At 44.2% G+C, this 16,252-nt stretch overlaps 1 protein-coding gene across 3 annotated transcripts; it reads left to right on the plus strand.

Annotated features, from left to right (window-relative positions):
• The first annotated feature begins 1,157 nt into the window (after positions 1-1,157).
• LOC143829605 (uncharacterized) lies at positions 1,158-15,291 on the plus strand. 3 transcript variants are annotated; one of them, XM_077320778.1, is made up of 9 exons: positions 1,158-1,272; positions 3,553-3,809; positions 5,651-5,760; positions 6,177-6,230; positions 7,250-7,339; positions 8,476-8,547; positions 10,111-10,201; positions 12,049-12,119; positions 13,817-15,291. In XM_077320778.1, exons 2-9 carry the CDS (start codon positions 3,736-3,738, stop codon positions 15,226-15,228), a joined length of 1,974 nt encoding a protein of 657 aa, XP_077176893.1. In that variant the 5' UTR covers positions 1,158-1,272; positions 3,553-3,735; the 3' UTR covers positions 15,229-15,291. The 3 variants fall into 3 exon arrangements, with proteins under 3 accessions (XP_077176893.1, XP_077176895.1, XP_077176894.1); XM_077320780.1 differs by having other exon boundaries at positions 7,253-7,339; XM_077320779.1 differs by having other exon boundaries at positions 1,175-1,287.
• The last annotated feature ends 961 nt before the right edge of the window (positions 15,292-16,252 follow it).

A 16,252-nucleotide genomic window follows, 5' to 3' on the forward strand; every position in this document is an offset into this window, starting at 1 on the left:
ACAGGATGGGGATCGCTAGCTTAGGGGACTCCATAGAGAGCACATATTCAACCTGTGCTCTCCCAGCTGTGTTGGTTCCAGACTGAGAACCAGATCAGGTTCAAGATTTTGGGAATTACCTTCAAGGTCCTAAATAGCCTGGGACTCTCATATCTGTGGGACCATCTCTTCCACTATGTCCCCAAAAGAGCATTAAAGTCGAGCAATCAGAATCTGCTCAGGGTCCCCCGCCCCAAAGAAGTAAAACTGACTTCAACCAGAGCCAGGGCCTGATGGAACCTTAATCAGTTCTTCAGGGCCTGTAAGACACAGCTGTTCCACCAGGCCTATGGTTGAGGCCCAGAAAGAACATCAAGAAGACACTGGACTTCTTGTTCTGAGAATCCATCTGCCTATGAATCCCTCCAAGACACTGACTAGCCTGCCCCGCCCCGCAAGATTTTAAACTATATAAGAGCCAGCAGCTCTTAAAATATTTTCATGTTGATGTTTCCCACCTGGAGCCAACCTGGGGAGGGTTATTATTGCTGTTATTATATAGTCTGTCTCTGTGTTGTGCCCCTGGACTTTCTTGATGGTCTCCCATTCAAGTGCTAATGAGGGCTGACCCTTCTTATCTTCCAAGATCTGACAAGACTGGGCTATGCACGTCAAGGTTAAATCACTTTTACCTTATATTTCCTGGGAGCTGGTTTGGGGTCAGCTTTTCTTGTGTGCCATGTTTCTGTCAGTTTTCTTTATTCCTTTTCTACAGTTCAATTCACTGCCTAATGAGTTCACTGAGCATATTGACTCTCTTTGTAGTTGAAATGTCCTGTCAAGGTATCTTTACAAAAACTGCACTTCCATTAGACCCTAGGTACACGAACTTCTAATTATCCAGAGATGTTTAGATGTTCACTAGGCTGTTGGATAAATACAACTATGTCCACCCTAAATTGTATCAAACCCATTTTAAAGCCAGGAGTAACAAGGTAAATATGAGAGCAGTTAAACTGAGAATGGGACTACATGAACCAAGAACTAACAAATAAGGTGTTCACCCACATTTTCCCAAATCAATGGCTTTTTGTGCATTATTTTCTTTGCACATCCTTAAGGAAAGCACAAAGCTCTGATGTCACAATGTCCTTCAACTTCTCATTGGCTGCTGCAGCTGTTAATCATCAGGGGAAGGAACAGGATTGGGGTGCTGATGAGCTCAGGATAGTAAGTGCCCAGCAAGCCATCAGGTGGAACTAAAGAACACGGGCAACCTCTGGATGAGCTAAGGTATAGTCACACAAGGTGAATACCAAATGACAATGGGGAACACTGAAGTACAGAAAGATGAGGAGCATGTAAAGTTGAAAGGGGGATGCAGGATTATTTGGAGCTTGAAAGATCAAGAAAGCAGTGGGTCTTGATGTAAACTGAAGAAGAAATACCAACCAAGAGGAGGTGTCTTGAGATAAGCTTACTTTCTGGAAGGATGCTATCACTGTAGTGTCTTATGAGGAAGTCTTAAAACCCTAAACCCTACTGTAGAAAACAACCCACATTAGATCTTATCTGCCTACCTGGACATGGGTTTAAGATTAGCTTGTTTTCTATGAAATGATTCTTGCATCCCACACTGGATCAGAAACCCTGAAAGCACAACTGTGATATTTACCCAGTAAAGATGGAATAGGCTTTCTTTTATCCAGATCTGCTGGCAGGAGAACCTTCTCCATAGTGAGGGATTATATTAATCTATATAGTAAAGAGATTTCAGTTGTGCATTCAAATGAGACTAGGAGCAAAACAACCTCTTGAATAAAAGTGGTCTTGGGGCACATTGAAGGCCAACACATTTTTATCCTAGTAAAAACTTTCATGATCTAGAGCTTTCTTCCTCTGATATATGTGACACATTCTCCTTTGGCATGTGTATGTGTGTGTCTGCCAAGTGAGGATCTGCCTTGTGGATCAGACACGGTCAGTTCTATTGCACAAAGATTATGCTGGAATAAATATATATTGATCTTTAAGATAGCACAAGATTGATGGAGGGTTTGTTTTGCTGCAACAGACTAATGGCTAACCCTCTGGAATTGTTACCCTGAATATCATCTTGAATACAGCCCAGTTCACAATCAGCAAATTAATCAGTTTCAAATAGCAGCACGGTTCCTAAGACTGCAATCCCTGGAAACTGCTGTATGCACAAATTATTGCTTAATTGTGGCAGGTAAAAATGAAAACATCACAGGATAAAGATCTGCCTCTTCTGGGCAATTTGAGACTACAGGAAGAGCTGAAATGTAAATGCCTTCCCCATGTCAAACTTGTAAAACTAGAATTTCAGGGAAAATAAGCTTTTCTCCCTGATAGGCTGGCTTGTTTGAGAAGTTATTTGGATATTCCCCAATTCAGGTGTTTTGTTTGTCTATGTGGTTACTACCACTTGTATTCTGATAGGACATGTCATATATAAGCATACTCAACAATTTGCCAATTTGGCTCATGTCTTGCTCACTGGTAATGGGGAAATACTCAGTTATTTGGCAAGTGGTTGTAATATATCCAAATGAATGCTATTTGTCCATTTGTCCACAATTGCACTGCCTTTTTGCAAAACTGTAGTCCTTGTTTGAAGTACTTGTCTGCACTTGTCTGTGGCCACTCCCAATTTTTAAAGGTACATCATAAATTAAACAAAAAACTTACTTTTTGAATTGCAACTTGTTACTAGTATCTCTGTCTTCATTGTTCCTGTGTGAACTTAGCCAACTTCTTAAATAGATACCATTGACTTCTCCAGTGCATAAAGCAAGGAAGGCAATCTTGCTAGTAGTGGACATTCAAAGGATGCATCTGCCTGGACAGGCGCAGAAGGGATGAACTGCACATGATTTAGGAGCTAGCAGTACTAATAGGTTGCATTAATGACCTGAACATGATTCAGCAGGGTGCATGCCTCAACCATCAATCAAGATTTAGTTCTAGAATTGAGCAAAAGCAGCTGCACGCCACAATTACTTGGCCCTGTAAAATAAGCAGCCACAGTGCAAGCTCAGTCAATTTGGAATCAACTTGGACAACCATCAAGGCGATCTGATTAGGCGTTTGTCTCATATGTGATTGAGGGCGGTGAGGAAGGTAAGTTTGCCCAACTATCATGTCCACAACATGCCTAGTCATATATTGAGTCCAAACAGATTCATAGTTTTCCAAACTGAGATTGAATAAGGTGAGGTAGGCCATATGGAAATAGGGTCTCAACCATTGTCCCATCTTTCTAAATGTATTCTGGTCTGTGAAGAGCAGCTAAACATACATTCCCTTGCGTGATCTTTTGGACTGATAAATGAGACACCGTGGTTTGGTTTGTGGTGGGGTATTGATGTCTCTGGTCTTGACACAGGTTGAAAAACTAGATAGATGTGGATCCTTCTGGTTGAGAACAGAATAGTATAATTTAGTACCTCAGTATACCTCTTGGGAGAGTGGCCGCCTTGTCCATCCTCTTTGTAGAGTCAAATGGAGTCCCTGGTCTGTTTGGGCCCCATTCTGTTTCCTTCCCTGCAGGGCCTGTGGCCACAGCACCCCGCTCCTGCTGTGCTGTAAGGAGCAGTGCAGCCACGAGTGCGGCCATGATCAGCAACAGAACCAGCTCAAGCTCTGTGGACGTCTGCTGTGCCGCCAGAGACACTGTTCCCCTCACAGCTGCTTTCATTCCACTTTTCTGCTACTGGGCTCTGCATCGGACAAATGGCTGCTGTGCCAGACTATTATAAACTTTTAGAGGTTCCCCGAGATGCCTCTGACAGTGATATTAAAAAAGCGTAAGTCTGCCTTTTGAGATTTCTATACTGTCCAGTACCGAGATTTCCCCCCCCCCCCGCGTCCCAAGCCATGACAAAAAGTCAGGGAAAGGGATTTCTAACACCACTTTGAATAATGTGAGACTGCATATTAGTGCATAAAGGACACAATCCGCCTGATGATTCAATTCATGCCAATGAATGGGAGTTTTACAAAGGTGTCCTGCTAGACCACTATAGATGCTGTTCCAGCTTTAAACTCTCAATTGGAATCCATAGTTCTGCATAGGTTACGCTTTGGGGGACTAAGCACTTGTAAAAAAAATGGAAAAATTGGACAGTAGTTCCCCACTGCTAAGCTGTGGACTTGTGGCCAATTAGTCAAGATGATGGCTGTCCTGTGATCAGATATCCACTAGTTTTTTCAAAACTTGAGATAAATGGAGCAGGGAATTCATACCATGATGAAGGGAAAGTTTACTTTTCTTCCACGTGGATTGCACAATGTTGCTTGTTTTGGGGAGGGGGATAGGTATGTCCCTTCCCCCAAAATCACAGCCCTAGTCTTTTAAATTTTGAAAACTGTGAGTGATCAGATCACAGAGTACTTATAGTCTTTTCTAGTTGGTTCCTCTTGAAATGTCCAGAAAGAGTTCTACTCAATCAGCAGAGCCTTCTCAAATGTAACCAATTCTACGAGTTTCTCATACGCAAACAGTAAGATGTGGTTAGTAACAAAAATATGTGCTTCCCTGGATACTTCAGTATCTGACCATGACTCCTAAGGAAATAGATGTCCCTAGTAGAGCCATTGCAAACTTAAATGGACTCTGGGGAATGGTAGAGGACAGGAAGGCCTGGAGGATCATTGTCCATGGGGTCTCGATGGGTCAGACACGACTTCGCACCTAACAACAACAACAAGTAGAGCCTTAAATGCTGGTGGGGGGAATGTATATGGAGGGAGTTTTTTTTTCTTCCATGGGCTCCTCTATCCTCTGTTTTTCTGAAGATTTGGGGGAGCACTGGGGGAAAAAAACCTCCTATGAAATATTTTCTCTTTAAAAATAAGTGAAATACCTAAGGCCAGGTATTTCAGGCTCAAAATGTGTATAATGAAAGAGCCTGGGCACTTTCCCAATTTCTCAAGTGGAAAAACTGGGAAATTTTGAGAAGCATTGTTGGGGGGAGAATCCTACAAAATATTTTTGAATGAGAAACTATTTTATTTTTTAAACTAAATATATGTCTTCTTTCTTGTTTTACAAGGGCCTCCATAGTAGCAGTGTAAATCATATATAACAAAACCACACTTCCAATTTCCCCCCAAATTTCTGAGTTTTTTCGCCCTCACAGGGTCCTATAGAAACCTGTCTTCACAGATATTGATTCACAATTTACTAAGCTTGTTTCCATCTGTGGTCGTAGTGGCAGGTCCTTCTTGCCAGGAATCCATTCAGATCATGCACATTCTGAAGCCCAATTCCACGCTTATGGGGCAATGAGATGGTGAAGCCCTGGTGCGGATTGCACCACTTGAGACTACAGCTGGTAGAAGCCAAGTTCTGAATCTGTACAAATAGAAAACTAGCTTAGCAAAGAGGAAGGTTCTATGCCCTCTTGATTTACATTGTTGGCTTTCTGTGGATTTGATTCAGTCAACTTTTTTGCAGATGAAGAGGTCATCCACTGTTATCATCCAGCCTGGGTTGTCTAGTGTGGTTGCCCAGAATGGCAAGAGAAGGAAATGTCTCTAGCACACTGGCGTTGGAGTTGGCTGGTTTGGATCAATGGTTTAGTACTGAAGAGCATGCCACAGGGCTCAAATATGAACTTTTAGTTTCTCTCCTGGGGTGGTGCAGGTACAGGAAGAAAGCCCTGCAGTGGCACCCGGATAAAAACCCAGATAGCAAGAAATATGCTGAGCAGAAGTTCAAAGAAGTTACAGAAGCTTATGAAGTGCTGTCAGACAGTAAGAAACCTAATCAGTTTACTAGTCACCTTTCTTTCCTCTCGGATTCTTTAGGATTCCTTTATTTACTTATTTGTAACCTGAATTTGTTTTCACTTCTGTATACGGATTTGGATGGCACTGGCTAATTAGGAGGGGAGTGCATGGGCTGTCCATCATGTTCCTTCTGGAGTCTTTGTTTGGCCTTTCTTCTACAGTAGCTTCTCAAAAGGAATACCAATATTTGGGACTGAGAGGGATCGGCATGTGTCATATATAACAGAACACGCCAGCCATACCACATCCTGCCTTGTGGGCAATGCCAAAATGTACTGCTTGGAAGAGCATTCCAAGCTACTCGACAGCGTAGAGCCAGCTTCTGTTCTGTGCATCAGACGTGACTTGTGAGCAGATCAACTTTTCTTTCTTTCTTTCAGAACTGAAGCGTGAACGTTATGACTGCTATGGCAGGGATGGACTCTCAGCAGCAGGTAAGGAATAGCCCTTCTCACTTCCAGTTTGCATACCTACCAGCACCTACCAGAAATTTTGCCTTGAGGCTACATCTTTCTAGTAGAGGGGTCACCAGCCTTTCTGAGCCTGCAGGCATGTTTGGAATTTGCGGGTGCAGAGGGCCATCCCAAAATGGCTCCACCTCCAGTGGCAAACTCAAAGTGGCTGCTGCAGGAAGCTCAGCAAAACCGTTACTTTTCTTCTAACTTAGCAAAAGGGGAATAAAAATAAATGGAAGAAAGCCCAAGGGAAGCAGAGAAGGGACAATAAAATAAATTAAGGAGAGACCCAGGGGAGGAAGGAAGAAAAAGAAAGGGAATAAAAAAGAAGAAAAGGCTAAAGGAGGAATGGAACCAGACGCAGTCTAGGAAAGATGGGCTACTTACCAGTTCACCTGATTCTCTGGTAGCTGTTAGTGCAGCTACAGAAAGCCCTTTCATTTGTATCATGGCAGCCAGTAAGGAGGCCTGCCTTGCAATGCCTCTCTCCGCATTCTGAAAACCTTGGCAGGCACCAGGGGAAATGCTGGAAGCTACCTTGGCACTCACAGGTGCTCTGCCAGGGAACGCTGGTCTAGAATCTGATTGTACTCAGAATTAGAGCCAAAATAGACCCAACCTGTTCTCCTGTAACAAAGATGCTGGTTCTGGACAACTCTACAAACTATGGATGCTGAGTTTAAAAATACTGTCTGGATGACAAAGATGGAACAGATTTAAAAGAGTTGACCATCTTGAACCGCACTTGGTTCCTGTGGTCCCTGAAATGATTTTGTCTGCGTACAGAAGCAATTTTACAAGAAGTTTTTCAGAACAAAATACCAATCACTGACATATCATCCTAACTATGTAGTCCTTGTCTAAGGAGAAAGGACTTCATGGTCCCATGGGAGAACAAGTCATTCTGGCCTTAGGTTTTCTTTTTTTTTTTAAAGCTTACAGTGTGAGGACCCCAGTATACTGGTGATTTATTTATGAATTGCTATATATTTTTCCAGCAGTTCCTGAGGGAGAAGATTTGAATTTCACCTTCCGCAGCCCGTGGGATGTTTTCCGAGAGGTGTTTGGGGCCTCAGAGGCCTGTTCTGGTAAGTTTCTTTCTCATTAGACTTTCACTCACCCTTTAAAATTGCAGTAAATTGTTAAGGAAAATGAACTTGTGTCTTCCAGCCCTGCTCACTTGCCCATTGCTCTGGGTTATTGTGGGCACAACAGGATGAGATACAAGAGACAGAAAACTCAGTTTCCAGATTGACCCCTTGCCCCTGTGGCATAGCCCCAATTGTATCCACCTGCTTTGACATGGATGCTTTCAAATAAAGTGAAAGACATCCAAGTTGATCTCATAGACCTAGTGGTCTATGAGACAAGGAAACTGTGCATTCCATCCACTGGAGAACATAACCTTGCTGATTTTCTTATTGTGGGGGTATCCAATGACCTGCTAGAGTTTTAACACTCCCAGGTTTCCATGCTGAACACGGATCCTGTCTGGGTCTGGAAACAGGGAGTAAGACTGAAGACAAAACTTCTATAGAAACCACAGCCTCCAATAGTCATTTATTTTGGGAATCCAGACAATATTATTGTTGTTGTTTGTTTGTTTACTGTATTTATATACCACCTTCCCTGATCCTTATAAACAAACAAACAAGAAACAATACAGGTAACTCCATTTATAGTAATAACAAGGTGAAAACAACAATAACATTAAAGAATGGTGGAAACTAAAGAGCATCAGCTCAACTCATACTGAGGCCCAGTGGGTTGGGTGGATTTGTAGTAGTAGTCGTTATAGGAGGGAGGCTTGGGGGCCAATGGGAAGTGGTGGTTTAGGTCACCCTCAACCAAATGCCTGGTGGAGGAGCTCCCATTTGCAGGCCATGCAGAACTGTTGTTAGGGATTAAGCATCCCTGCCACTGTAATACCTCAAGCTCAAGCGTATTCATTTAAAATAAATAAATACATTTGCTACATTTGCTACATCAATGATGTAGGGACAGTATAACATTACGGGGTGTAGACTGGCCATAAGGCAAGCAAAGGACACTGAGAGAGACATGTGCATTTTTAATCACATTAAAATGTCCTTTAAGACGGATTTGAAAGTGAAAGGGAAGAAGAAACATCACATTAAGAACAGCACGAGGGGAATGTTCTGACGGGGGGGGGGGGGAGTGGGAAGAATGGAACTTGCATTTATCCACTGTTCTGTTTCTTCAGCCACAAAGGATGACAATATTCCATGGTACTTAAGAGGTCCCTTATTTTCCATCTCTATTTCAGAAGACTCAGGTAGGATATGATCAATCTTCCTTAAAGCTAACTCCTTGCTATTATCTCTGTGGCTTTCTGCTGCTTCCTCGGATGGTTTGCTTTAACTCCCTTTTGGTCCATGGGAGTTCTTCTGTTTTGGCAGTACTGTGGGCCATTCCGCACTGATTCTTGGTAGCAGGAGTGTGACAAATTGAAATCGCTACCAATTTGCAGTTATGCAGAACATCATTGACAATCTGCCACACTCCTGAAACCGATCCGCAAAAAGCGCTTCGTTGTAGCACTTTCAGGGAAATCCCAAAAAGTGGATTCACCCTCCGGAAAGCACTACACTACACTCTGCAAAGTTTCTGCAAAGTCCCTCCCCCTGGCTCTCTCCTCTGATCTTCCGGCGAAGCGATCACCATTTTTTTTTCTTGGAGCGAGCGGAGATCAACGCACCAGCGAGCCTTCGTTTACCCAGCGAGGCTTCCCCGGCTGCAGTCCCTCCCCAGAGCTGTTTTAAGTCACCAAGCACCAAGCACTACACAGCCCCATTTGCTGGTTTATTTTCCCTTTATTTTCGGCCGAAAATCACGCCCGTGTGTGGGGGTGGTATTTTTTTTTCACTTGAGGGGAGCATGGCAACGATGAAACGGCAGCTCAAATACCACCTGCTAGCTAGATTGGTCTCTCCGTTGCAACGAATCAACACAGATTCGTTGCAACGTGTTTTTTTTTTTTAAACCTGCCTGAAAGGGAAAGGGGCTTTTCGGGAGCATGATAATGGCCGCCCATTGGCTGCTCGTTTGATTGACGACCAGGGGCGGGACAAAGCTCTTCCTGGCTAGCGATTTTTGCCGAGACCAGAAACCTGTGGGGAAACGATAGAAACGCAACTGGATTCTACTACAAAGGCAGATATGCATAACAACGAATTCCACTAGTTAAAATGGCGTTTTTTCATTCCGCAACCAATTTGCTACATAGATCCTGGTGCGGAATGGCCCTGTGTGATTGCTCTTCTCCTAAACTCTTTTTCTGTTGTGAGGATGTCTGTAGTTTCTTTTGCAGCCTGTCTGGCTCTGTTTTTTCCAGTCCAGCCTTTGACGCTATCCAAACTAGTTAGTATGGTGCAGTGGAGTGTTGCACTTGAACAGGGAAAGTGACTGGTTTTCCACTATATTTTGTGGTAGTCATTCCATTTTCCTTGTGGGGATACAATGCCATCAGTTCTCTGGTGGAATGCAAATGTGATAGATTTTCTGTATTGCACTAACTCATATTGGTCTGAGGAACTCTCTTGAGCATACTTTATCAGTGATTGTTTTATTGACTGGAGTGTTGTTTCAAGTGCTTCAGACCTCTTTAGTCTTGAAAATCAGGAACTGGCTTATGGCCAGTGCAATGTTTGTAGACTACATGGCTGGTTTCCTTGCTACAGTAAACATAACAGGGGGCGGCCGGGGGGTCCTGCTTTTTGAAAGGATACATCCTGAAAGTACCTGATAGTGTCTAACCAGCAGCACTGTGTGATGATCTCTGCTGTTCACAGGCATTGGTCAACAATTTCTAGCAGTGAATTTATCTTCTTCTATATAGGTGTTTCAATAACATTTGGCCCCAAAAGATCACTATGTTTCTTCACCCTTGACCCCAAAGTCTTCAATTTAAAACATCTCCTAAACAGAAGGTAAGGTAAAAAATGAACTTCAGCTGTCCCAGACAGCAAAGAGAGTTAGTTGTTTTTCAACAGATTCAAGTGGGTAGCCATGTTGGTCTGAAGTAGCACAAGAAAAATTGAGTCCAATAGCACCTTTAAGACCAGTGGTTCTCAAACTTAGGGTTGTGACTCCATTTGGGGTCGCTTGGCTCCTTCCCTGGGGTTGCCAGGTTGCCTGCCGCTATGGCGGTAGGTGATAGGCGGCGGTGGCATGTAGAGCTGGGTGATGGCGGCGGCAAGCAGTGGGCAGAGGCAGGCGGAGGTGACAGCTGGTGGCCAGCGGCCGGCAGAGGCAGCAAGAGCCATGGCAATGGCTGCCTCCATGCCGCCTTGATTGTTGTGCGCATGCGTGCGTGTGTTGTTGCCACTGCCGAAGCTGGGGTCACGGTGAAGAAAAGGTTGAAAACCGCTGCTTTAAGACCAACAAAGATTTATTCAATAAGGGACTTCAAAGTAGTTGTTTTATTGTAAAGGAACTTCAAGAACAGACTAGAAACAGAGACTGTAGAAATGCAAGTTATTACAACATTCAAAACATTGGCATACCGTGGACTCAACAAGGACATAGGTTTTTATCTCACTATGCATGCTAACCTCATTCAACTCTTTTATCCACATTCCTTTCAATCCCCTCTTCTTCTTCTTCTTCTTCTTCTTCTTCTTCTTCTTCTTCTTCTTCTTCTTCTTCTTCTTCTTCTTCTTCTTCTTCTTCTTCTTCTTCTTCTTCTTCTTCATTTGGGACATGACTGTAATGTGATGTTAGTAATTTCCTCAGGACAAGATAATTTGCCAGCACAGCTTGTCACTTGCAGGGATGCTTCCACACTTGGGTGGAGATGGATGAGGCCAGCAACTAGTCTCTTTTATTATTTCTTTTCACAACTAGGGAAAGTGTCTGCCATTAATTACTAACATGGACAATTTTGTTTCTCCAATGTTTTTGTAAACTACAACTGAACCCAAAAGGACTGATTAGCTGTTTTAGCAAAGAATTATCATATGGCATAACTTGGATACTATGGCACAGTTTACTAAGTTACCTTTTCTATATATCTGTACTGTCACGATCCTTGTTCCATTTTGTCTGAGGAAGTGTGCCTGCTTATGAAAACTCATGCCTTGAATCTTTGTTGATCTGAAAGGTGCCATTGGACTCAATTTTTGTTGTTTTTCAGCAGTGACAGTAGGAGTGGGTTTGGGCTGGGAGATGACCTGGCAGGTCAAGCAGACTTTTCCTGGCTAATAGATGTGAGTCTTAAGTATGCTCCCAGTATCCTCAGTGAATGTCCTGATGCTTTAACTCAAGCCAGGGAGATGCATGTACATAGCACACTCAAGGGAATTTCAGTGTTTTCCTACCAGCCGTGACCTGCCCCTTTCAAAATGAAGAAAGACCTTTTCCAAGCTGCATTCCTAGAGGTACGTAAGCCTGAAACCACAAGGTAGCTGGATTCTTCTATGGAGCTAAAGAGACCTCAGAGGTCCAAACTAGAAAAGAATAATGTGTGACAAGACATCACTGCTCTCACTGTGACTCTGCTCTAAACCAGCATCTTATTCGCTGGAGTTACCAACCAGGCCTTTCCGGGAAAACCATAAATCAGGTACCAAGAGCCGATTCCCTTTTGCCTCACCACAAGGGCCACTGTGCACAGAGGTACGCTGCTTCTGAAAATAGAGGCTGAATCAGGATGACTGGGATGCTACTTTGTTCTCCTTATCCTGGCAAGATAGCAAGGCCAAGGTCAGGTTCATAAGAACGAATGTCATAGTTTCATGACCATTTGGTGGGTAACCCCAATCACTTTATTTCCCAGGACTCCAGAAAAGGATGCTGAACAAGTGGAAGCTAAGGAGGATATTGAGCTGCAATCTGCTGAAGCTTGTGGTAAGGCGCAAGGATTAGAGGCCAGTATAAGACTTGTGGAATTTGGGATGATTCCAGAGCAAATCACAATAGCGTGGTCCATATGTAAATCTGTTTAGCGTCATACGCAGAACACACCCTTGTGATCAGACCTCAATAACTTTCATCCCTGGGCTCTGTAGTCAACAATTATTAATGTAAATTAGAATTTTCACTTTCATAAGCATGTATTCAAAAGGTGGAGACAGCCCAACCCTTTACCACCCTTAAGTCTATTGTTTAATAGATTGCATAAGCAATCTATATTAAAGCATTGCTTGCTGGCCCTTATTGGCACCTTTCTAATTAGTCCTCTGAAAAGCCTCCCTGAAAAGGGAGTGTGATGAAGAATGGGCTTGTTCTGCACCATTTTTAACTGAGGCGGGATACAGGATGGTTCTTTGCAGTGATTGGTCCATGTATGAAATGATGATGACATCATATGAGGAAGGAGAGGCAAAGCCATCTAGGCAGCTGTTGAAGCAAGTGAAATGGCAGCCAGTTCATGGCTGGAAGCTTTCTGCAACCCAGCAGTTGGGGACTTTCATAGTATGAAATGGGAGAGTACACAATAGCGTACTCCAAAAGTTTCTGTGACATGGCAGAGGTCTCTGGGGGCCATTCCGCACAAGGACCAATGTTGCCAATTGCTTTCACAAAGCGGAAACGCTATTTTAAATAGTGGAATCTCGGCATTCCACATACCTTCATTTGTAGTGGAATCCAGTAGCGTTTCATTTGTTCCCCACAGGTTTCCGGTCTCACAGGAATCGCTAGAAAATAAGCAATTTTTTTCTGTGCTTGTTCCCGCCCATGACCATCAATCAAACGGAACAGCCAATGGGCGGTTGTTATCATGCTCCTGAAAAGCCCCTTTCCCTTTAAGCACAGGTTTAAAAAAAAAAACATGTTGCAATGAATATGCGTTGATTCGTTGCAATGGAGAGACCCATCTAGCTGGTGTGTGAGCTGGCGATTCATCGTTACCACACTCCCCTGAGTGGAAAAAATAACCCCCCCCCTGCACAGGTGCAATTTTTGGCCGAAATTAAAGGGAACTGGCAAACAGGGGGCTGTGTTGTGCTTGGGGACTTAGGGGAGCTTTAAAGCACTTATGTGGAGGGACTGTAGCTGGAGAAGCCTCGCTGGGTGAATGAAGCCTTGCTGGTTCGTTGCTTTCCCTGCTCCGAGGGAAAAAAAAGGGCAATTGTTTCACTGGAAGTTCAGAGGAGAGAGCCAGGGGGAGGGACTTTGTTGCAACCACTGCATTGAGAACGCACATGTCTTTTTCGCAAGTGTTGCAGGTTGTTGGCAAGAGTGTAGCGATTTTCTGAGGGTGAATCCACTTTTCCCGATTCCCCGGAAATTGCTACAACGAAGCGATTTTGGCGCTAGTGTTGCAGGAGTGTTGCAGATTGCTTACGATGTCATGCGGAACGCAGTTTTAGTGGCGAAAACAAAATGTAAGACTAGTGCTATATTAAAGTTGTGCGGAATGGCCCTGGGGGTGATCTCCATTCCTGGTGGGAGTCCCTGCTAGGGATATTGTGTGGTCTAGTTATGAGGACCCTTAAAAAAAAATCTACGGTGCTCTTTCTTTTCTTAACAATGTTAGGAGTGCAGATGTAACATGAGTTTAAAAAATAACATTGAATCACTGTTGCATTTTGTGGTGATAGGAGAACAAGAAAACAACAACCTAGAAGAAGTGGCCAGTGAGAAAGAGGCAGAGTATGAGTCAGCACCAGAATACAAGGAGGAAGATGCCTGTGAATTGGAGCCTGAATGTGCATCTCCTGGTGAAGAAGATGATGAGATTCTGGAGGGATATGAGCCCTATGATGGGTGGAACCACCAATGTGGGGAATACGACATGGAGAAGGATGAGGAGCCTTATGCCTACCTTTCACCTCCTGTGTATGAATCACAATATGAATGCCCCTCATATCCTGCTTATGAGTCACCTTGCAAGTGCACATCTCCTACAGCAAGCATAAGGACAAATGGGCCAGATTATAAATATGCTTCATCGGCTGCATATGAGACTCAAAAAACATGTGAGTGTTCTCCCATATATGACTTGCAGTGTAGCCATGAATGCTCCCCTACTTATGAGTCACTCTATGAGTATGACTTCTCTCCTATCCATGAGCCACAATATGCACACGAGCCCTCTCTGGAACACAAGCCACAATGCAAGTATGATACCTCACCTTACGAGTGGCACTATAACTATGACACCTGTTCTACATATGAGATGCCATATGGGTACAAGTACTCCCCTGTATATGAAACTCATTATGAATATGGATCCTCTCCTATATATGAGTGGAATACAGGACAGGATGAGCAGCAGCCCAAATATGCTTCTGATCCGGAATATGAGGTACCCACTAGTTGGATCAAATTACAGAAGGAATGCAAGTCACATGCTGGGGGCAATGATAAAATGGAGCCACCTTCTGGAGATGAAGCTCAAGGGCTGCAGGAGGTAGTTGCTGGATATAAGTCAGCTCTTGGAAGTAAGGTGCCCTTGGGTCACAATGAAGCAGCACTCAGCTGCATCAGGGTTGGAAGTACGGCGTTAGCTTTGCCTTCTGATGATCAAGGCAGCAGTCAGCAGGGTCTGCCACCAGATGCAACAAGAAAGCAGTCATTGGGTGGCTCAGAGAAGTTCCTGGGTGGCATGAAGAAGGTCCTGGATGGAACCAAGAGACTCTTGTACAGAGGAAACCAATTTCCCAAAGATCTCAGCCAAGAAGGAGCTCAATGGACTAGTGGCATAAGCCAGCTTCCAAACATCCATAGCCCACCTCAGAGGGGACGAAGGCAAGTGCCGAGTGGAGTAAATCATGTCTTGAATGGAAGCAATCCCTTTCTAGAAAATGTCAGCTGGCATAGAGGTGAAATGAACCCACACATGAGCACAGCAATGCAACCACATGTCCCAAGAGGAGCCTACTGGCCACAAGGGGGAACAACCCATCTTCCAGCTATTACCAGAAGGTTCCTGGGCAGAGTAAACAGGTTCCCCAGCAGGTACAAGTTATCTGCCTTTCCCTCCCAATCCAGCTGCTCCTATAACTCCTAGAATGAGGAGAATCTAATAAATCTTGGAGAGCTGGAGAGATGCATAATAAAGGGTGGAAATGACCATTTTTCCAGCTTGTGTCCTACTGTTATTGCACGAGAAAACAGGCACAGAAGCCAACCAGGAATTTCCTAGAGGCTTATCTCAAGGTTATTCATAAATATAAGAAGCTTGGGGGAGACTGGGTCAGCAGTAGGCAAGCACTGCAGCCCGGAGTCCGTGATCCAAGTTGTGATGTGAAACACATGACTAAGCAGCAGATTTGCATTCATGTAGTCCAGCAGTGTAGTTAGTAGTAGTAGTAGTAGAGAGCCAGCTTGGTGTATTGGTTAGGAGTGCGGACTTCTAATCTGGCTAGCTGGGTTTGATTCCACGCTCCCCCACATGCAGCCAGCTGGGTGACCTTGGGCTCACCACAGCATTGATAAAGCTGTTCTGACCGAGCAGTGATATCGGGGCTCTCTCAGCCTCACCTACCTCACAGGGGGTCTATTGTGGGGAGAGGAAAGGGAAGGTGATTGTAAGCCGCTTTGAGACTCCTTCTGGTAGAGAAAAGCGGCATATAAGAACCAACTCTTCTTCTTCTTCTTCTTCATTAGGAAATAGGGTTGCCAGCCTCCAGGAAGGGCCAGGAAAGCTCCCAGAATTTCAACGGGTCTCTAGACATCAGAGATCAATTCCCCTGGGGAAAATGGCTGCTTTGGGAGGTGAACTCTATGGAATTTCCTAACTTGGAGCTGGTAATCCTACTATGAAATGTCGTGTTCAGGTTTCTCCTGGGGTCAGAAAAGAAGGTGTGGGTCACCTGGGAAAGAGGGTGGGCAGAGATGGAGGCGGTCTATGAGGCACTGGAAATGATACATAGGAAGTGATGGTAGTTCTGCTTCTCTCAGAAGTGCTTTGCCACATCCCTTCCAGTGGAACACCAACCAAGGGCTGAGAGGAGGAGTCTCACTGGGAGGTGTGAAGCTTTGTTTTAACTGCCAGACAGGACTAGAAAAATAACGGCTGCTCTTGTGCCATT

Source organism: Paroedura picta, chromosome 2, assembly GCF_049243985.1.
Source record: "Paroedura picta isolate Pp20150507F chromosome 2, Ppicta_v3.0, whole genome shotgun sequence".
Taxonomy (NCBI): domain Eukaryota; kingdom Metazoa; phylum Chordata; class Lepidosauria; order Squamata; family Gekkonidae; genus Paroedura; species Paroedura picta.